General features: G+C 48.5%; 1 protein-coding gene across 1 annotated transcript in view; it reads right to left on the reverse strand.

Moving 5' to 3' along the window:
* Positions 1–21,705, reverse strand: part of LOC137348018 (corticotropin-releasing factor receptor 1-like) — a 432,220-nt gene extending 410,515 nt beyond the window's left edge. Inside the window, exon 1 of the mRNA XM_068013090.1 lies at positions 21,639–21,705. Coding sequence (XP_067869191.1) covers positions 21,639–21,705 — 67 coding nt within the window. The remainder of the gene's footprint in view (positions 1–21,638) is intronic.
* Between the last annotated feature and the right edge of the window lie 1,232 nt (positions 21,706–22,937).

Here is a 22,937-nt window from a genome sequence, read left to right on the forward strand (position 1 = left end):
TCACTCACCCATGCCTTTGTTACCTCTAGGCCCAACAGTTCAATGTACCAAAGCAGTGACTGTACCCAGTGCTCAGCCTGTACCCAGAGCCCAGACTGTACCTGGAGCTCAGCCTGTATCCAGAGCTCAGACTGTACCTGGAGCTCAGACTGTACCCAGAGCTCAGAATGTATCGAGAGCTCAGACTGTACCCAGAGCTCAGGCTGTACCCAGAGCTCAGATTGTATCGAGAGTTCAGACTGTATCGAGAGCTCAGACTGTATCAAGAGCCCAGACTGTACCTGGAGCTCAGACTGTATCGAGAGCCCAGTCTGTATCGGGAGCCCAGACTGCACCTGGAGCTCAGACTGTATCGAGAGCCCACTCTGTATCGGGAGCCCAGACTGTACCTGGAGCTCAGACTGTATCAAGAGGTCAGATTGTATCAAGGGCTCAGACTGCACCTGGGCTCTGACTGTTGTCAAGAAAACCCAATATGCCAAATGGGAAATATTAATTTCATCAGTCAGAACCTTACAGTTGACTTTTAATGGAAAAATCCTACAAGTTTACTTTTAAAGAACTGGCAGCCAAGCTGGCCACTGCAATTGTTACGAGCTTGGCAGGAGCAATGCACTGCTAATTTAGTCCCGTCACTCCACAGGCCACAGTATATTATTAAGCTTTCACCAAATTGGAAAAAACTGCCAAATTAAACACTCTAGTATCCTCAGAATGAAGCAGACCAACCCAGGTATCTTTGGACAACAACAAATTAACTATTTATTTAAAAAACCTAAATCTTAAACACTATTAAGATACACCTATGTCTAAAGGCCTTATAACTTCTTAATTTAATCTAACTCCCACATTCATACACATAGGGCTGAATTTTAAAAACTCTAAAAACGGCGTGCACACCAACCGGTTGCGCCATCCCTGAGCCGCCGCGATGTTATGTGCAGGGTCTCATTTAAATAGAGGGGGCAGAGCATCCGCCCCCGATGATGTAGAAGAGGTGGCCTCCGCATCCCCGACAACGGCGTCCAGTGCCACCGCGCAGGCGCCGGCGCCATTTTTAAAGGGCTCTAAACCCTTCAGCAAAATTTTAATATTTAAAGAGGTATCAGTGTTAGACCTTATTAAATAAAAAAAAATGATGTAGGCCCCTCTCTAACCCCCCAACAGTCATTTCATTGCCCGAACTGGCTTTCTCAAACACCCAAACTTTGCCCCCCAACCTTCAATCTTTTGCCCTTCACCCCTTTCCCACCATCCCCGCATCCAATCAAAAGTGTTTTCCCTGCTCCTCCATGCCTCCCGCCCTGAAAATGTTATTCCTCCCCCCTCCCCACCAGGTTCTCATCTGCAACTCCTTTAAAACCGGACCACTGTTATTTTTGAATCTATGGGCTGAATTTTACTGGCTCCTTGACGCCGTGGCTCGCAGCGCAGGGGCCAGTAAAATGCTGCGGGGAGAGGCCCGCCTCGACCCGCAACGCTGAGAAGAGCCCGCCGCATATTACTACTAAAGGTAGAGTTTTTCAAATTAGCTGTCTCTTAAGAATAAAACAAATAAGTACTTTATTGCGTCTTATGAATGAGGTCTTCTGATGTGAAGAGAATCAAAGTTCACTCGAAGTCTTCATCCGGATTTGATGAAAATACTTCGTTCTTGATAGGCATTCAAACAGTTCGGCTGCAGTAGCATTAAACAGTTCTTTCAACGATGAGCAGAGCAATACAAATAATTTGTTGAAAAAGAAAAGCTTTTCTTCCTTACTCAGGGAATTAACTTGGCTTGTAGCTTTGTAGAATTTTTCTTGAGAGAGAATAAAATAGCTCCTTTCTTCAAATTGCCCTGCTGGAAAAGTCTCTCGGAACTCACTGGTTCAGACCGGTTTCTGCAAGCTCCACACACAGTCAAATGGACACATCATACCATGTGATCTCTCTTTCTGCTGTTGCTCAGAGGAATAAAAAATGCAGCTTAAAGGTGCACTTCTTTAACAGTCTTAAAGGCACACACATAGTTTGTAATCCGAAGAGAAAAAATAATACAAGTCTGTGACACAATTTACATTTGAAACACCAGAGGCTGAATTTTATAGCCCCCAACGTCACGGGGCGATGGTGGGAGGGCCAGAAAATGCCGCAATGCAAAGAAGGCATGGTCCCATATTGCTGGCAACGGCGAGGCCTCGTGGTATCCCCCACCAGCACCCCCTCCCGCTGCTCGGCAACGGAGCAGGATGTAAATATTTAAAAACAGGCAAATAAAATAATTAATCACTTACCTGCTCCTGCCATCCATCCCGCTCCGATATTGGTGCTGGTGGCCAGCATTCAGCACCTTCGGATCTCTGTCTGGAGATCCGATGTGGGACACTGATGGGGACGGGGGATCAGATAAATATTTCAGTTTGTGGGGGGTGGTGAGCCAGGTCAAACTAATCTAATTAAACAATAATTGGTGTTGGGGAGATGGTGGGAAGGAGTTGAAGTGAAAAATTCATAAACTTTGGGGAGGGGAAAGGTCAGGAACATAAGGTAAGTATTTTGGGGGAGGAGAGAGAAAGGAATGAACATTATGGTTATTGGCAGGGTGGAAGAGGGGCTAGAAACATCAATTTAATTTTTAAAATGAAATTTAAAAGTCCTATATCTTTAAATCTTTGAACTAAATCCAAGGGCTCGAAGCCCTTTAAAAATGACGTTGGCGCCTGTGCAATGGCACCTGACGCCATAGCTGGGGACGGACCACCTGTCCCCTACGTCATCGGGGTGGGCAGACCGCTCCAGCAGTTTAAATGAGCCACCTTGTGGCTCTGCGATGAGCAGTCCATGCGGGCGGACCAGCATACTTTGCAGCTGCTGCTGATAACTTTGCGGCAAAATAAATTTCAGCCCCAGAAGATTAAATTGGAGACCAAAACTCTCACCAAGCCCAGCTAGGTCAATGGTTTGTTCTCAGCGATTGAATTACCTAAAATGGCTTTATCAACATGGTCATCCAGGTTATCTACATCCATTGACTTTGAAAGAGCCAACCCCCTCCAAGTGTGACTGGACATTTTGAGGCATGCAGCAACTTGAATCTCAGAGAAGATTCCAGAACAATCTCATTAAAAACAAAGGGGTTTGATGGAAGGCCAGTACCTTCCCAAGCCAGGGTGAAGTAACTTGGGATAAGTTAAAGGCCCTATCTATGGAAGATTGAGGAATGTAGCTAGGCAGTTTGAGATTACTTTCTGAACAAAAGCTAAGAAATCCGAAATCCTAAGACTTGTGGCCAACCATTTTTCACTTGAACCTGAAAGTTCAGAAAAAGGGTTGGAGTCAGACACAGACAGAGTAATGTTAGCTAAAATATAATTAGAACAGAGGAAACTTTAATTGGAACATGGGAAAAAAGAGGGAAAGAGAGAGAGAAGCGAAGGAAAAAGAGAGCTTTTTCCAGAAGGAGAAGGAGGAAAGGGAGCTAAGGCAGCTTGAAATAACGAGGGATGGCATGGTAACCCCAGTGAAAGCATGGCCAGTAAGGAAGCTACCAGTAGCTCAGGACCATGTGCTGAGCTCTTAAAGTTCTCCCAGTTGATTCCGAAGTTCAATGAGGGAGGTCTAGAAGCATTTATTGTCATTTTTGAAAAGCTTGCAAGACAGTTGAAATGGCCGGCCGAGAGCTGGACCATGTTGTTACAAAGCAAGTTAACAGGAAAAGTCTATGAGGTTTATTCACTGTTTCCAGGTGAAAGTTCATCAGATTGTGAATTGACCAAAAATGCTATCCTTGGGCATACAAACTAGTACTGGAAGCGTACCGCCAAAAATTCCAAACCCTCCGGAAGCAGCCTGATCAAACCTACCTCGAGTTTGAAAGAGTTAGGCAGCTTGCTTTTGGCCAGTGGCTAGGGGGACTTAAAGTACAGCCCACATATGAAAACCTCAGAGAGGTGATTCTTCTCGAGGAATTTAAAAACTCACTTCCCCTTTCTATTAAAACCCACGTAGAGGAACAAAAGTTTCAAAGTGCCGGGCAGGCCATGATGAATTTACTCTCATATATAAATCCGCACCCCAAGGAAAACCCTTCCTTTGTCACCCCCACAACTCCGAAAAGGATAAAAGGTGGGAGGGTGATAGGAGCCCAAACAGCCCTGGGCAAGAAAGGAAAGTTGAACACTCAGGGAGCTCTCCTCAAGCCAAAAAAGATGGTGCTGAGAGAAGGAGTGAGGCCAGGAGACCTTTGTGTTTCCACTGTACCAAGGAGGTCATCTCCAAACTGACTGCTGGAAATTACGGGGAAAGCCTGTCGGGTTAATCAGGGCACACCAGACCAGTGCAGGAGAAGGGGCCGTGATGGAAAGCACAGCAGAGCAGGCTGTGGCTTTAACTGCAACAGCAGTAAGACCCAGGGAACATACTGCTGTGGGTGCGGGAAAATTTAAAAAGATCCCTGAAGGTAATCAGGACTTTGTATCCAAAGGGAGAGTAACCTCATACCCCTCGAGTGGGGCAAGCAAACCCATCGTCATACTCAGGGATACAGGGGCCACCAGATCTCTTCTGCTGGGAAAAGGCATGATCTTTCCCCCAGAGAGTGCAGTGAATGCAAGAGTGATAGTGAATGTTATCGGAGGGTGGTGTAGGCCTGTACCTTTATATCTGGCGCACTTGGAGTGCGTCCTAGTTTTGGGACCAGTGAGTATGGGGATTGTCCCTAGTTTGCCTGTGGATGGGGTCAACCTGCTCCTGGGTGGGGGTGATGGTGGTAGATTCCCCAGTAGTCGTAGAGAGACTGCAGGAGTCAGAGAGACAGGGCAGTGGCAGGAGACGGTCCCCAGCATTTCCCCTGATTGTGTGGTGACACGATCCATCACCAAACCAGCTCCCCCGGAGGAGACTGAACTGGCACTGCAGATAGACGACCATGCTGTCTGATTGTCTGAAACCTTCTTTGGGGTGTTAGAGGACCCAGGGAATGGGTTAAATAAATCTTCCCCAGTCGAAGCTCAGCAAGCCAACCCAGTATTGAAGAACTAAAGCTGAAGTAAAGGGAGTCCCTGATTGCTACTATTTAAAGAATAGGTGCTGATGAGGAAGTGGAGACCTCCTCACAGACCTGAGGACAAAGAGTGGACAGTGATTCACCAGATAATGGTGCCACCAAGGTACTGTAAAGAAATATTAAGAATGGTCCATGAGCTTACATTGGCTGGACATGTCAGTGTACAAAAAAACCAAAGCCCGCATAAGACAGCAGTTTGACTGGCCAAAGATTTAGTGGAGTTCTTAAAACTTGTCACACATGTCAGGCTGTGAGGAAGCCCAAACTGCATTAAAACCAACACCTACAACCCCTGAAATAAGAACAAGAAAGTGCTGGAAATACTCGGCAGGTCTGGTAGCATCTGTGGAGAGAGAAGCAGAGTTAACGTTTCAGGTCAGTGGCCTGTCTTCAGAACTGGCAAATATTAGAAATGTAAAAGGTTTTAAGCAAGTAAAGCGGGGATGGGGCAAGAGATAACAAAGGAGAAGGTGTAGATAGGACAAGGTCACAGAGAATAACCGACCAGAAGGTCATGGAGCAAAGGCAAACAATATGTTAATGGTGTGTTGAAAGACAAAGCATTAGTACAGATAGAGTGTTAACGGACTGAAAATTGAACAGCCACAAGTACAAACAAGAAAAAAAAACAGTGGGTACGCAAACTGAACAAATTAAGATGAAAGAGAATAAAATAAACACAAAAAAAGGAGAAAAGACAAAAATAACTAAAAATAAAAGTAAAATGGGGGCCCATCATGCTCTGAAATTATTGAACTCAATGTTCAGTCCAGCAGGCTGTAGTGTGCCTAATCGGTAAATGAGATGCTGTTCCTCGAATTGCGTTGAGTCATAGAGTCATAGAGTTATACAGCACAGAAACGGCCCATCATGTCTGTGCTGGCCATCAAGCACCTATCTATTCTAATCCCATATTCCTGAACTTCGCCCGTAGCCCTGTATGCTGTGGCGTTTCAAGTGCTCATCTAAATACTTCTTAAATGTTGTGAGGGTTCCTGCCTCCACCTCTACAGGCAGTGTGTTCCAGATTCCAGCCACCCTTTGGGTGAAAAAATTTTTCCTCACAGTGGCGCAGTGGTTATCACTGCAGCCTCACAGCTCCAGCGACCCGGGTTCAGTTCTGGGTACTGCTGTGCGGAGTTTGCAAGTTCTCCCTGTGACCGTGTGGGTTTTCATCGGATGTTCCGGTTTCCTCCCACAGCCAAAGACTTGCAGGTTGTTAGGTAAATTGGCCATTGTAAATTGCCCCTAGTGTAGGTAGGTGGTAGGAGAATGGTGGGAATGTGGTAGGGAATATGGGATTAAGGTAGAATTAGCATAAATGGGTGGTTGTTGGTTGGCACAGACTCGGTGGGCCGAAGGTCTTGTTTCAGTGCTGTATCTCTAAATAAATAAATAAATAAATAAAATCTACCCTAAACCTCCTGCCCCTCACCCTAAATCTATGCCCCCTTGTTCTTGACCCCTCCGCTAAGGGAAAAAGTTTTCTCCTAACCTATCAATGCCCCTCATAATTTTGTACACCTCAATCAGGTCCCCCTCAGCCTTCTCTGCTCGAAGGGAAACAACCCCAGCCTATCCAGTCTCTCTTTATAGTTGAAATGTTCCAGCTCAGGCAACATCCTGGTGAATCTCCTCTGAACCCTCTCCGGTTCAATCACATCCTTCCTATAGTGTGGTGACCAGAACTGTACACAGTACTCCAGCTGTGGCCTAACTAACGTTTATATAGCTCCATCATAACCTCCCTGCTCTTATATTCTATGCCTCGGCTAATAAAGGTAAGTATTCCATATGCCTTCCTAACCACCTTATCTACCTGTACTGTTGCCTTCAGCGATCTATGGACAAGTACACCAAGGTCCCTCTGACTTTCTGTACATCCTAGGGTCCTACCATTCCCTTGCCTTGTTAGTCCTCCCAAAATGCATCACCTCACACTTTTCAGGATTAAATTCCATTTGCCACTGCTCCGCCCATCTTACCAGCCCATCTATATCTCCCTGTAATCTAAGGATTTCCTCCTCACTATTTACGACACTGCCAATTTTAGTGTCATCTGCGAACTTACTGATCATATCTCCAATATTCACGTCTAAACCATTAAAGTACACTACAAACAGCAAGGGTCCCAGCACCGATCCCTGTGGTACACCACTGGTCACAGGCTTCCAATCGCAAAAACAGCCCTCGACAATTACCCTCTGCCTCCCGCCACTAAGCCAATTTTGGATCCAATTTTCCAAATTACCCTGGATCCCACGGGCTCTTACCTTCTTAATCAATCTCCCATGCGGGACCTTATCAGAAGCCTTACTGAAATCCATGTAGACTACATCAACTGCTTTACCCTCATCGACACATCTAGTCACCTCCTCAAAAAATTCAATCAAGTTAGTTAGACACGATCTCCCCCTGACAAAGCCATGCTGACTATCCCTGATTAGACCCTGCCTCTCCAAGTGGAGATTAATCCTATCCCTCAGAATTTTTTCCAATGTTTTCCCAACCACTGATGTTTGACTCACCGGCCTGTAATTACCTTGTTTATCCCTACTACCCTTCTTGAACATTCGCTGTCCTCCAATCTTCTGGTACTTCTCCTGTGGCCAGAGAGGATTTGAAAATTTGTGACAAAGCCCCTGCTATCTCCTCCCCTGCCTCACATGACAGCCTGGGATACATCTCATCTGGGCCTTGGGATTTATCCACTTTTAAGCCCGCTAAAACAGCTAATACTTCCTCCCTTTCATGCTAATATGTTCAAGTATATCACAATCCCCCTCCCTGATCTCTACACCTACATCGTCCTTCTCCATAGTGAACGCTGATGAAAAGTAATCATTTAACACCTCACCTGTGTCCTCCGGCTCTACACAAAGATTGCCACATTGGTCCCGAATGGGCCCTACTCTTTCCCTGGTTATCCCCTTACCATTAATACTTATAAAATGCCTTGGGGATTTCCTTTATCTTGCCCGCGAGTGTTTTTTCATGCCCCCTCTTCGCTCTCCTAATTACTTTTTTAAGTGCCACCCTACACTTTCTACACTCCTCTAGTGCCTCCGCTGTTTTCAGCACTTGGGATCTGCCGTAAGCCTCCTTTTTTTTCCTGATCCAATGCTCTACATCCCTTGACATCCAGGGTTCCCTGGACATGTTAGTTCTACCCTTCACCTTAATGGGTACATGTTGGCTCCGAACTCTCACTATTTCCTCTTTGAATGACTCCCACTGATCTGATGTAGACTTTCCTACAAGTAGCTGCTCCCAGTCCACTTTGGCCAGATCCTGTTTTATCATATTGAAATCGGCCTTCCCCCAATTCAGTACCTTTATTTCTGGTCCATCTTTGTCCTTTTCCATAACTACCTTAAATCTTACAGAGTTATGGTCACTATCCCCGAAATGCTTTCCCACTGACACTTCTACCACTTGACCAGCTTCATTCCCTAGGATTAGGTCCAGTACTGCCCCTTCTCTTGTTGGACTTTCTATATACTGGCTCAAAAAGCTCTCCTGTATGCATTTTAAGAATTCCGCCCCTTTTCCGCCTTTTGCACTAAGACTATCCCAGTTAATATTGGGGAAATATTATTTTCACACCTCTCAGAGATTTGCCTGCATATCTGCTCCTCTATCTCTTCCTGACTGTTTGGAGGCCTGTCGTGGACACCCAGCCAAGTGATTACCCCCTTTTTGTTTTTAATTTCTACCCAAATGGCCTCAATTGAGGAACCTTCTAAGATATCATCCCTCCTTACTGCAGTAATTGACTCCTTGATGAACAGTGCAATGCCACCTCCTCTTTTATCCCTTCCCCTGTCACGCCTGAAGATTCTGTACCCTGGAATATTGAGCTGCCAGTCTTGTCCCTCCCTCAACCATGTCTCTGTGATAGCAATAATATCATAATGCCATGTGCTAATCAACACCCTCAATTCATCTGCCTTACTAGTAAGACTCCTTGCATTGAAATAGATGCAATCCAGCCTTGCATTTTTCCCTTGTGCCTCACCAGGTCTATATTTGCTCTGTCTTCCAGACAGACTCACTTTCTGTTCTGTATTTGACTGTGCATCACCCCCTACTGTACCTCCACTCTGTATCCCATCCCTCTGCCAAATTAGTTTAACCCGCCCCCCCCCGCCCCCCAACAGAACTAGCAAATCTCCCAGCAAGGATGCTTGTCCCGTTCTGGTTCAGCCGCAACCCGTCCGACTTGTACAGGTCCCACCTTTGCCAGAAACAGACCCAGTGATCCAGGAAACTAAAGCCCTTCCTCCTGCACCATCTCCTCAGCAATGCATTCATCTGCTCTATCCTCCTATTTCTAAACTCTCCAGCACGTGGCACCAGGAGTAATCCAGAAATTACAACCTTAGAGGTCCTGCTTTTTAATGTTGACTGGAACATTGCAACAATCCCAGGACAGGGGTGTGAGCATGAGAGCAGGGGGGAGTGTTGAAATGGCAAGCAACCGGAAGCTCGGTGTCATGCTATCAGACTGAGCGGAGGTGTTCCGCAGAGTGGTCACCCAGTCAGTGTTTGGTCCCCCCAATGTAAAGGAGACCACATTGTGAGCAGCGAATACAGTATACTACATTGGAAGAAGTACAAGTAAATCACTGCTTCACCTGAAAGGAGTGTGTGGGGCCTGGGATGGTGAGGAGAGAGGAGGAAAATGGGCAGGTGTTATACCTCCTGCGATTGTAGGGGAAAGTGCCATGGGAAGTGGACGAGGTGGTGGGGGTAATGGAGGAGTGGACCAAGGTGTCGTGGAGGGAACGATCCCTTCGGAATGCTGACAGGGGAAGGGAGGGGAAGATGTGTTTGGTAGTTGGATCACGCTGGAGGTGGCGGAAATGGCGGAGGATGATCCTTTGGATATGGAGGCTGATGGGGTGGAAAGGGGAACCCTGTTGCGGTTCTGGGAGGGAGGGGAAGGGGTGAGGGTAGAGGTGCGGGAAATGGGCTGGTCATGGTTGAGGGCCCTGTCAACCACAGTGGGGGAGGAGGAATCCTCGTTTGAGGAAAAAGGAAGACATATCAGAAATACTGTCGTGGAAGTCATCAGAGCAGATGCGTCGGAGACGGAGAAACTGGGAGAATGGAATGGAGTCCTTACAGGAGGCGGGGTGTGGAGAAGTGTAGTCTACAATTCCTGTACAGCTTTTGGGGAACCCTTCAGCAGAGTCCTGGTGGATGTTTGGGGAGCCCTGCTGAAAACAAAAGGGGAAAGGCAAGCACAGGTCTGGCAGATGGTAAGGAAGGAGATGAAAAGGACAGTGAGAACAGGTTAAAGCAGGGCCGGGAGGATTCCTTAATGGGACCCCCTACTGTCTGGTCAGCCAGCCCTGAAATGTTGGAAAGATTTGACCCCGCACCCTCCTATGTAAATGCAGGCCAAAGAAACACCCGACCAAGGTTGCTAACAGCATTTACATAAACGTGCTGGGACAAGGAAAGTTCCCAAAAAGGCAAACCAGCAGTGAGGGCAATGCCTCCTAATCGAAGTGCCACGGGGATTGAAGTGGAAGCTGGACAGATACCTGCAAGCAGGAATGTCCCAGAGGACATGGGGGTGATTAGCAAAGAGTCCCTCCCCACAGTAAATAGAAAAAGAAACAAAAATATCCCAAAGTGAGCTGTACTTGTGTGACTCACCAGAGCACTGAAAGTGAGGTCAGGGTGAATCGACTCACTGCAGAACCCACTGATTAGGGCCCAAGCCCAAAGCTAATCAAATCCCATAATTTTGCTTCAGAATTCATCAAGAACAAGGGTCTAGAGGAAATTTCAGACACCTCAGAGGGCTTAAAACCAGTTTATTACCCAATGCCACTATCGGAAGAAAAATTGTCAAGGTGCTGGAACCTGAAGGGTTAAAGCCACATGTTGCAAAAGCAGCAGCTGTGGAATTAAATCTTGTACCTACAGAAGAACTTACCTTAAACAACACTGGAAATTTGCAGACCCCAAGATTTCCCAACAACCACATGTTTATTGAGATGCATCTCTCCAGGGTATTACAAATTGATACTAAAGAAATTTTACACCCATTTGAAAACACATTACCATCCCAGACAAACGCCAAGAAAAAGCAGGACCTCTAGGGTTGTAATCTCAGGATTACTCCCTGTGCCACATGCTAGTGAGGGTAGGAATAGGAGGATTAGGCAAATTAATGCGTGGCTGAAGAGCTGGTGTAGGCGGGAGGTCTTCAGCTACTTGGATCATTGGGATCTCTTCTGGTGCAGAGGTGACCTGTACAAGAAGGACTGGTTGCATCTAAACTGGAGGGGGACCAATATCCCTGCTGGGAGGTTTGCTAGTACTACTCGGGAGGGTTTAAACCAGTCTTGCAGGGGGGTGGGACCCAAAGTAGTAGTCTCTCAGATGAGATAGTTGAGGCAAATGTAGAGGTTAAAGCAAGCAAGTCCAGTAGGCAGGCCGGGTAGGGGCAGGGGCAGGACAGGGAGCGTGGAAGGTCTGGTAGGCTAAACTGCATTTACTTTAATGCAAGAAGCCTTACAGGTAAGGCAGATGAACTCAGAGCATGGATCGGTACATGGGATTGTGATATTATTGCTATTACGGAAATGTGGTTGAGGGATGGGCAGGACTGGCAGCTCAATGTTCCGGGGTACCGATCCTTTCGGCATGATCGAGGTGGAGGTAAGAGAGGAGGTGGAGTTGCACTATTGATTAGGGAGGACATCACGGCAGTACAGAGAGAGGATATCCCAGGGGAATTGTCCAGCGAGGCCATATGGATAGAACTTAGAAATAAGAAAGGGGTGATAACTTTGATGAGATTATACTATAGGCCCCCCAATAGCCAGAGAGAAGTGGAGGAGCATATATGTAGGGAAATCACAGATAGGTGCAGGAATTATAGGGTTGTAATAGTAGGAGATTTTAACTTCCCTAATATTGACTGGGACTGCCTTAGTGCTAAGGGATCAGATGGGGAAGGATTTGTTAAGTGTGTCCAGGATAGTTTTCTGAAGCAGTATGTGGATGGCCCTACTAGAGAAGGGGCTACACTCAACCTCCTCTTCGGAAATGAGGCTGGGCAAGTGGTTGATGTGTCAGTGGGGGAGCACTTTGGGACCAGTGACCATAACTCTATTAGCTTCAAGATAGTTATGGAAAAGGATAAGACCGGTCCTCAGGTTGAAGTCCTAAATTGGGGGAAGGCTAATTTCAATTACATCAGACAGGAACTCTCAAAAGTTGAATGGGAGAGGCTGTTTACAGGTAAAGGGACGTCTGGCAAGTGGGAGGCTTTTAAAAGTGAGATAGGAAGAGTTCAGGGCCGGAATCTGTTAGATGGAAGGGCAAGGCTGGCAAGTTTAGGGAACCTTGGTTGACGAGGGATATTGAGGGTCTGGTCAGGACAAAGAAGGAGGCATATGTCAGGTATAGGCAGCTGGGATCGAGCGAGTCCCTCGAGGAGTATAGGGGATGTAGGACTACACTGAAGAAGGAAATTAGGAGGGCATAAAGGGGCCATGAGATTTCCCTGGCAGATAAGATAAAGGAGAATCCTAAAAAATTCTATATTAAGAGTAAAATGGTAGCTGGGAAGAGAGTAGGTCCCCTTAAGTATCAGTGTGGCAATCTATGTGTGGAGCCACAGGAAATGGGCGAGGTCTTAAATGAATATTTCTCGTCCGTATTTACCGTGGAGAAGGTCATGGAAGCTAGTTAGTTCAAGGGAGGGAACAGCGATATCCTGGAGCATATCAACATTACAAAGGAGGAGGTATTGGAGGTTTTGAAGCACATTAAGGTGGATAAATCCCTAGGGCCTGACCAGGTCTATCCTAGGATGCAATGGAAAGCAAAGGAGGAGATTGCTGGGGCCCTGGCAGAGATTTTTGTATCATCGTTAGCCAAGGGTGAGGTACCGGAAGACTGGAGGATAGCTAATGTTGTGCCTTTATTTAAGAAGGGCAGCAGGGATAAGCCAGGGAACTACAGGCCAGTGAGCCTTACATCAGTGGTGGAAAAGTTATTGGAAGGGATTCTGAGAGACAGGATTTCGATGCATCTGGAAAGGCAGGGTCTGATTAGGGATAGTCAGCATGGCTTTGTGCGTGGGAAACCATGTCTCACAAATTTGATTGAGTTTTTCGAGGAGGTGACCAAGAGGATTGACGAGGACAGGGTGATGGATGTTGTCTACATGGACTTTAGCAAGGCCTTTGACAAGGTCCCGCATGGTAGGTGGTCCAGAAGCTTCGAACACATGGGATCCAGGGTAAACTAGCAAATTGGATACAAAATTGGCTTGGTGATAGGAGGCAGAGGGTGGTAGTGGAGGGTTGATTTTCAGATTGGAGGCCAGTGACCAGTGGTGTGCTGCAGAGATCAGTGCTGGGCCCTCTGTTGTTTGTCATATATATTAATGACTTGGATGTGAATGTAAGGGGCATGATTAGTAAGTTTGCAGATGACACCAAAATTGGTGGTATAGTTACAGTGCAGAAGGTTGTCTAAGTTACAACAGGATATAGATCAACAGGGAAAGTGGGCAAGGGAGTGGCAAATGGAATTTAACGTGGACAAGTGTGAAGTGATGCATTTTGGGAAGTTAAACCAGGGCAGGACATATATAGTGAATGGCAGGGCCCTGGGGAGTGTTGTTGAGCAGAGAGACCTTGGGGTGCAAGTACATAGTTCCCTGAAAGTGGCAACACAAGTAGACAGGGTGGTGAAGAAGGTGTATGGCATGCTTGCCTTCATCGGCCGAGGCATTGAGTACAAGAGTTGGGACGTCATGTTACAGTTGGACATGACACTGGTTAGGCCGCATTTGGAGTACTGTGTGCAGTTCTGGTCGCCGCACTACAGGAAAGATGTGATTAAGCTAGAGAGGGTGCAGAAAAGATTGCCAAGGATGTTGCCTGGTTTGGAGCGCTTGAGTTATAAAGAGAGATTGGATAGGCTGGGTCTGTTTTCCCTGGAGCAAAGGAGGCTGAGAGGGGACATGATAGAGGTATATAAAATTATGAGAGGCATAGATAGGGTAGATAGCCAGAGTCTGTTTCCCATGGTAGGGGTGACTAAAAATAGAGGGCATAGATTTAAGGTGAGAGGGAGGAGGTTTAAAGGGGATCAAAGGGGTAAATTTTTCACACAAAGAATAGTGGGTATCTGGAATGAGCTGCCTGAGGAGGTGGTGGAAGCAGGAACAGTAGCGATATTTAAGAGGCATCCGGACAGGTACTTGAATGAGAAAGGCATAGAGGGATATGGAATTAATGCAGGCAGGTGGGATTAGAATAGATAGGCATTATGATCGGCATGGACGCGGTGGGCCTGTTTCTATGCTGTACGACTCTATGACTCTATGACTCTATAAGAAAAAGGGCAATTAAATCAGCCTTGTTGCTGCAGAGAAAAAATAGCTGTAACAATTCTAATATTCATGAGTGAATCTCAGAGTGAATAAAAAATGCTGGTGTGTTTTCCTTCTCTTTTTCTTTTCCACTCCTTTAATGAAATGATCCCATCATCACATTTCATTCTATGTGGTAGTGGGGTGTCATGAAACCCCTATATGGCAAATGGGAAATATTAATTTCGTGGGTTGGAACCTTACATTAGACTTTTAATGGAAAAATCCTACAAGTTAACTTTTAAAAAACAGGCAGCCAAGATGCCCACTACAATTTACATTTGAAACACTAAAAGATTAAACTGGAGACGAAAAGTCTTACCAAGCCCAGCCAGAACAATGGCTTGCTCTCAGTGATTGTATTACCTTTATCAACATGGTCGTCAAGGCCATCTACACCCATTGACTTTGAAAGAGCCAACCCCCTCCAAGTGTGACTGGACATCATGAGGCATGTAGCACCTTGAATCTCAGAGAAGATTCCAGGAAAAAACTTCATTAAAAACAAAGGAGTTTGATATAGCCATGTGACTGCCTTCAGAGCTCTGAAGAAACTGTAAGCTTTGTCACACAGATGGCAGACAGGCAACAACTGAAAAGCCAGCAAAGGCGCAGGCTCTCTCTCTCTCCCTCTGGCTCTAAAAAATATCAAGAGACAATCTGGCTGCGACTGGGAACACCCACAAGCCTAGAGACCGCTACAGCCAGCAACCAGTGGACAAGAATCAATCCCCTCTTCTGCCTTCAGGAACCTTGAGCAAAGCAAGCCAACCACAGTGCATGTGGCCCAGTGAGGACTTCAGGACTACAATTTCAGCTGAGGACTATTGGACTCACATACTGTATTTAAATTCCATTTATTCTGGGCTTTAATCCAACCACTGTAATCTATTTGTGTGTGTGTGACTCTCATGTGAATGTGTGCATGAATGTGAAATGCATTTTTAGTATTTTAAACTGGGTTAGAGTGTTAAGTGTACTAAACTTACTCTTGTTTAAACTCATGAAAACTTGTCTGGTTCTTTTGCAATCATGTCAGTGGAACAGGAGCAAGCAGTCACTGAGGTGGTAAGCTCAACCACTTCAAAAAGGATAAACATGTTGCAGTCAAACCAGAGAAGGGTATAAAGGGGAGCCTGAGACCCCCCTCCTCACCTGGCCGTAACACTGTATTGAGAGATCAGACTGTCAAGGAAGCTGAGGCTGTAACCTGAGCTCGTAATGTATTCCGAGTTCAGAATGTACCCAAAGCTCAGATTGTACCTGGAGCTCCGACTATATCTGGTGGTCAGACAGCATCAAGAACTCAGACTGTACCTGGAGTTCACATGTATCAAGAGTTATTATGGCACTGAAGGAGGCCATTTGCCACATCATGTCCATGCAAGGTCTCTGTAGCACAATTCAGTCAGTCCCATTCCCCTGCTCTATTCCCGTAGCCCTGCAAGTTTATTTCCTTCAAGTGCAGATAAAATCCCTCATTCCTGGAACCATTCTGGTAAATCTCCTCTGCACCTTCTCAAGGACCCTCACATCCTCCCTAAAGTGTAGTGCCCAAAACTTGATACAATACTCTAGTTGGAGCCTAACTAGAACTTTAGAACTCAAACTGGACAGGGAGTTCAGACTAGACGGGGAGCTCAGACTGGACAGGGAGATCAGACTAGACGGGGAGCTCAGACTGGACAGGAGCTCAGACTGGATGGGGAGTTCGGACTGGACAGGGAGTTCAGACTAGACGGGGAGCTCAGACTAGACAGGGAGCTCAGACTGGACAGGGAGATCAGACTGGATGGGGAGTTCGGACTGGACAGGGAGTTCAGACTAGACGGGGAGCTCAGACTAGACGGGGAGCTCAGACTGGACAGGGAGATCAGACTGGATGGGGAGTTCGGACTGGACAGGGAGTTCAGACTAGACGGGGAGCTCAGACTAGACAGGGAGCTCAGACTAGACGGGGAGCTCAGACTGGACAGGAGCTCAGACTGGACGGGGAGCTCAGACTAGATGGGGAGCTCAGACTGGACAGGGAACTCAGACTAGACCGGGAGATCATTCTGGACTGAGAGCTCAGACTGTACAGTGAACTCAGACCGGACCAGGAGCTCAGTCTGGAGCGGGAGATCAGACTGGACCGGGAGCTCAGTCTGGAGCGGGAGATCAGACTGGACCGGGAGCTCAGTCTGGAGCGGGAGATCAGACTGGACCGGGAGCTCAGTCTGGAGCGGGAGATCAGACTGGAAGGGGAACTCAGACTGGACCAGGAGCTCAGACTGAACCAGGAGATCATTCTGGACTGGGAGCTCAGTCTGGACAGAGAACTCAGACTGGATGGGGAACGCAGACTGGACCAGGAACTCACACTGGACCGGGAGCTCAGACTGGACCGGGAGCCCAGACTGGACCGGGAGCTCAGTCTGGACGGGGAACTCAGTCTGGACCAGGAGCTCAGACTGGACCAGGAGCTCAGTCTGGACCGGGAGCTCAGTCTGGATGGGGAACTCAGTCTGGACCGGGAGCTCAGACGGGACTGGGAGCTCAGTCTGGACCAGGAACTCAGTCAGGAAGGGGAACTCGGTCTGGACCAGGAGCTCAGACTGGACCAGGAGCTCAGTCTGGACGAGGAGCTCAGTCTGGATGGGGAACTCAGTCAGGACCAGGAACTCAGACTGCACCGGGAGCTCAGTTTGGACCAGGAGCTCAGACTGGACCGGGAGCTCAGACTGGATGGGGAACTCAGACTGGACTGGGAGCGCAGTCTGGACCAGGAACTCAGACTGGATCAGGAGCTCAGACTGGACCGGGAGCTCAGATTGGACCAGGAGCTCAGACTGGATGGGGAACTCAGTCTAGACCAGGAGTTCAGACTGGACTAGGAGCTCAGACTGGACCAGGAGCTCAGACTGGATGGGGAACTCAGTCTGGACCAGGAACTCAGACTGGACGGGGAACTCAGTCTAGACCAGGAGGTCAGACTGGACCCGGAGCTCAGACTGGACCAGGAGCTCAGACTGGACCAGGAGCTCAGACCGGATGGGGAACTCAGTCTAGACCAGGACCTCAGACTGGACCAGGAGCTCAGACTGGAATAGGAGCTCAGACTGGACCAGGAGCTCAGACTGGATGGGGAAATCAGTCTAGACCAGGAGCTCAGACTGGACCAGGAGCTCAGACTGGATCAGGAGCTCATACTGGACGGGGAAGTCAGACTGAACAGGGAGCTCAGATTGAACAGGGAGCTCAGACTGGACGGGGAACTCAGACTGGACCAGGAGCTCAGACTGGACCAGGAGCTCAGACTGGACGGGGAACTCAGTCTAGACCAGGAGATCAGACTGGACTAGGAGCTCAGACTGGACCAGGAGCTCATACTGGATGGGGAACTCAGTCTGGACCAGGAGCACAGTCAGGACGGGGAACTCGGTCTGGACCAGGAGCTCAGACTGGACCAGGAGCTCAGTCTGGACCAGGAGCTCTGTCTGGACCAGGAGCTCAGTCAGGAAGGGGAACTCGGTCTGGACCAGGAGCTCAGACTAGACCAGGAGCTCAGTCTGGACCAGGAGCTCAGTCTGGACCAGGAGCTCAGTCTGGACAGGGAACTCAGTCTGGACCAGGAACTCAGACTGCACCGGGAGCTCAGTTTGGACCAGGAGCTCAGACTGGACCGGGACCTCAGACTGGATGGGGAACTCAGACTGGACTGGGAGCGCAGTCTGGACCAGGAACTCAGACTGGACCAGGAGCTCAGACTGGACCGGGAGCTCAGTCTGGACCAGGAACTCAGACTGGATGGGGTACTCAGTCTAGACCAGGAGCTCAGTCTAGACCAGGAGCTCAGACTGGATGGGGAACTCAGTCTAGACCAGGATCTCAGACTGGACTAGGAGCTCAGACTGGACCAGGAGCTCAGACTGGATGGGGAACTCAGTCTAGACCAGGAGCTCAGTCTAGATCAGGAGCTCAGACTGGACCAGGAGCTCAGACTGGATGGGGAACTCAGTCTAGACCAGGAGCTCAGACTGGACGGGGAACTCAGTCTAGACCAGGAGCTCAGACTGGACCAGGAGCTCAGACTGGACCAGGAGCTCAGACTGGACCAGGAGCTCAGACTGGATGGGGAACTCAGTCTAGACCAGGAGCTCAGACTGGACCAGCAGCTCAGACTGGACCAGGAGCTCAGACTGGACCAGCAGCTCAGACTGGACCAGGAGCTCAGACTGGATCAGGAGCTCATACTGGACGGGGAAGTCAGACTGAACAGGGAGCTCAGACTCAACAGGGAGCTCAGACTGGACGGGGAACTCAGTCTAGACCAGGAGCTCAGACTGGACTGGGAGTTCAGTCTGGACCAGGAGCTCAGACTGGATGGGGAAGTCAGATTGAACAGGGAGCTCAGTCTGGACTGGGAGCTCAGACTCAACAGGGAGCTCAGACTGGACGGGGAGCTCAGACTGGACGGGGAACTCAGTCTAGACCAGGAGCTCAGACTGGACTGGGAGTTCAGTCTGGACCAGGAGCTCAGACTGGATGGGGAAGTCAGATTGAACAGGGAGCTCAGTCTGGACTGGGAGCTCAGACTCAACAGGGATCTCAGACTGAACAGGGAGCTCAGTCTGGACTGGGAGCTCAGACTCAACAGGGATCTCAGACTGAACAGGGAGCTCAGACTGGACGGGGAAGTCAGACTGAACAGGGAGCTCAGACTGAACAGGGAGCTCAGACTGGATGGGGAAGTCAGACTGAACAGGGAGCTCAGACTGAACAGGGAGCTCAGACTGGATGGGGAAGTCAGACTGAACAGGGAGCTCAGACTGAACAGGGAGCTCAGACAGAACAGGGAGCTCAGACTGGACAGGGAGCTCAGACTGAACAGGGAGCTCAGACTGGACGGGGAAGTGAGACTGAACAGGGAGCTCAGACTGAACAGGGATCTCAGACTGAACAGGGAGCTCAGACTGGACAGGGAGCTCAGACTGAACAGGGAGCTCAGACTGGACCGGGAGCTCAGACAGAACAGGGAGCTCAGACTGAACAGGGAGCTCAGACTGGATGGGGAAGTCAGACTGAACAGGGAGCTCAGACTGGATGGGGAAGTCAGACTGAACAGGGAGCTCAGACTGAACAGGGAGCTCAGACAGAACAGGGAGCTCAGACTGGACGGGGAAGTGAGACTGAACAGGGAGCTCAGACTGAACAGGGAGCTCAGACTGGACGGGGAAGTCAGACTGAATAGGGAGCTCAGACTGAACAGGGAGCTCAGACTGGATAGGGAGCTCAGACTGGACCGGGAGCTCAGACTGGACCGGGAGCTCAGACTGAACAGGGAGCTCAGACTGAACAGGGAGCTCAGACTGGATAGGGAAGTCCGACTGAACAGGGAGCTCAGACTGGATGGGGAAGTCAGACTGAACAGGGAGCTCAGACTGGACGGGGAAGTCAGACTGAACAGGGAGCTCAGACTGAACAGGGAGCTCAGACTGGACCGGGAGCTCAGACTGGACGGGGAAGTGAGACTGAACAGGGAGCTCAGACTGAACAGGGATCTCAGACTGAACAGGGAGCTCAGACTGGACAGGGAGCTCAGACTGAACAGGGAGCTCAGACTGGACCGGGAGCTCAGACAGAACAGGGAGCTCAGACTGAACAGGGAGCTCAGACTGGATGGGGAAGTCAGACTGAACAGGGAGCTCAGACTGGACGGTGAAGTGAGACTGAACAGGGAGCTCAGACTGAACAGGGAGCTCAGACTGAACAGGGAGCTCAGACTGAACATGGAGCTTAGACTGTTTGGGGAAGTCAGACTGAACAGGGAGCTCAGACTGGATGGGGAAGTCAGACTGAACAGGGAGCTCAGACTGAACAGGGAGCTCAGACAGAACAGGGAGCTCAGACTGGACGGGGAAGTGAGACTGAACAGGGAGCTCAGACTGAACAGGGAGCTCAGACTGGACGGGGAAGTCAGACTGAATAGGGAGCTCAGACTGAACAGGGAGCTCAGACTGGACAGGGAGCTCAGACTGGACCGGGAGCTCAGACTGGACCGGGAGCTCAGACTGAACAGGGAGCTCAGACTGAACAGGGAGCTCAGACTGGATAGGGAAGTCCGACTGAACAGGGAGCTCAGACTGGATGGGGAAGTCAGACTGAACAGGGAGCTCAGACTGGATGGGGAAGTCAGACTGAACAGGGAGCTCAGACTGGACAGGGAGCTCAGACTGGACCGGGAGCTCAGACTGGACGGGGAAGTCAGACTGAACAGGGAGCTCAGACTGAACAGGGATCTCAGACTGGACAGGGAGCTCAGACTGGATAGGGAGCTCAGACTGGACCGGGAGCTCAGACTGAACAGGGAGCTCAGACTGGACCGGGAGCTCAGACTGGACAGGGAGCTCAGACTGGACAGGGAGCTCAGACTGGACCGGGAGCTCAGACTGGACCGGGAGCTCAGACTGGACCAGGAGCTCAGACTGGACCGGGAGCTCAGACTGGACAGGGAGCTCAGACTGGATCAGGAGCTCAGACTGGACGGGGAAGTCAGACTGGACCAGGAGCTGCTGAGATGCTTTTGCAGAGAGCCGGCATGGACACGACTGGCTGAATGGCCTCCTCTGTACTTTATCCATTCTATGTTTCTAAGAGAAGCAAAATAATAGAGAGAAAGAAAAATGAGTGGGAAGGTAAAAGAGAAAGAAGGAAGGGAAAAATGGAGAGAAAAAAGAAATGGAAAAGACAGAGAAAGAAAATGATCACAGAAAGAAACATAAAACCTGAAATAAGATAATGCTGCAGTTCGCAGGCACTGGGAGGTATATTCCTTGACAGGCGCTGGCAAGACACTGACTGCCTCACTTTTAAAGTTCATCTTCTTTAGGGAAAGAAATCGCATCAACTGCTTTCATATTGCAACCAATCCCTGGTTCCAAAGAACTTCATTGGCTGTAAACGCTTTGGGTGTCCTGAGGTTATGAAAGCCACGTTAGAAATCTTCCTTTTTTTTCTTTTGAGTATGGGTGGTGTGGGGAAGGGGTATAGGAATCATACAGTTATAGAGAGGGTGATGGCATCTTACAGCCAAATAAAGGGGTCAGCAATTGGTGCAGATTTAGTGATAACTTTGTGACAGGATTGACAATGCTGGTTTCAGAGGAGAAAGCTGTTCACCGGAAGGTCTGTTTTGCTCACCTGTGAAGTTGCTTGCAGCTGAGAGAGCCTCGCAGTACTGATCGAGTATGGAAGCTGAGTGCAGCATCGTACAATGAAGGATCACCTGTTAAAAGAGAGTAACTCTGCACTAAATAACCGAAAATACAACAGCTGGAATCAAACACCGCATATACCAAAAGGAATTAGAGACCGCTTGTACAGCAGCTAGAATTAGATAAATCATACAACAGCTGGGATCAGAAATGAATCTTTCAACAATGAGAGTGAAAAACAGTTGGATTGTGAGTGGGTGAGACTCTAGGGCTGTAACTATGTAGACTATGAGATGGTAGGACTGTGAGACTGTAGGGCTGTCGGACTGTTAGGCTGTAGGGCTGTCGGACTGTGAGACTGTAGGGCTGTCGGACTGTGAGACTGTAGGGCTGTCGGACTGTTAGGCTGTAGGGCTGTTGGACTGTTAGGCTGTAGGGCTGTCGGACTGTTAGGCTGTAGGAGAGTGAGACGGTGGCACTGTGAGATTGTGGGACTGTAAAACTGTGAGACTATAATTATATAGGGCCTTATTGTTACCGTGCCTGGAGTATTGCGCACAGTGTTGGTCTCCATACCTAAGGAAGGATATACTGGCTATTTAGGGAGTGCAACAAAGTTTGATTAGTCTGGTTCCTGGGATGAGGGGATTGTCCTATTGAGGAGCGATTGAGGAGACTGGGCCTATATTCCCTAAAATTTAGAAGAATGAGAGATGATTTAATTGAAGCATATAAAATTCTTAAGGAGCTTGACAGGGCAGATGCTGAAAGGATGTTTCCCCTGGCTGAGGAATCTAGATCACAGGGTCACAGTGTTGGCCATTTAGGAATGAGATGAGGAGAAATTTCTTCACTCAGAGGGTGGTGAATCTTTCGAATTCTCTACCACAGAGGGTTGTGGATGCTCAGTCATTGAGTATATTCAAGACTGAAATCAATAGATTTTTGGTTACTAAGTGAATCAAGGAATGTGGGGAGAGTGTAGGAAGGTGGAATTGAGGTATAAAATCAGCCAGGATCTTATTGAATGATGGAGCAGTCTTGAAGGGCCCAATGGCCTCCCTGCACATATTTTTTATATTCTTAGAAGGCTGTGGGACTGTGCAACTGTAGGACTATATGACTGTAGTGCTAAAAGACTGTACAACTATGAAAATGTAGGATTTTGCAACTGTAGGACTGTGTGACTTTGAGACTGTAAGACTGCAGAAGTGTAAGATTATGAACGGTAAAACTGTGAGATAGTGGGAATGTGGGCATTGAGACTGCAGGACTATGGGACTGT

This window comes from Heterodontus francisci, chromosome 33 (genome assembly GCF_036365525.1).
Source record: "Heterodontus francisci isolate sHetFra1 chromosome 33, sHetFra1.hap1, whole genome shotgun sequence".
NCBI lineage: Eukaryota > Metazoa > Chordata > Chondrichthyes > Heterodontiformes > Heterodontidae > Heterodontus > Heterodontus francisci.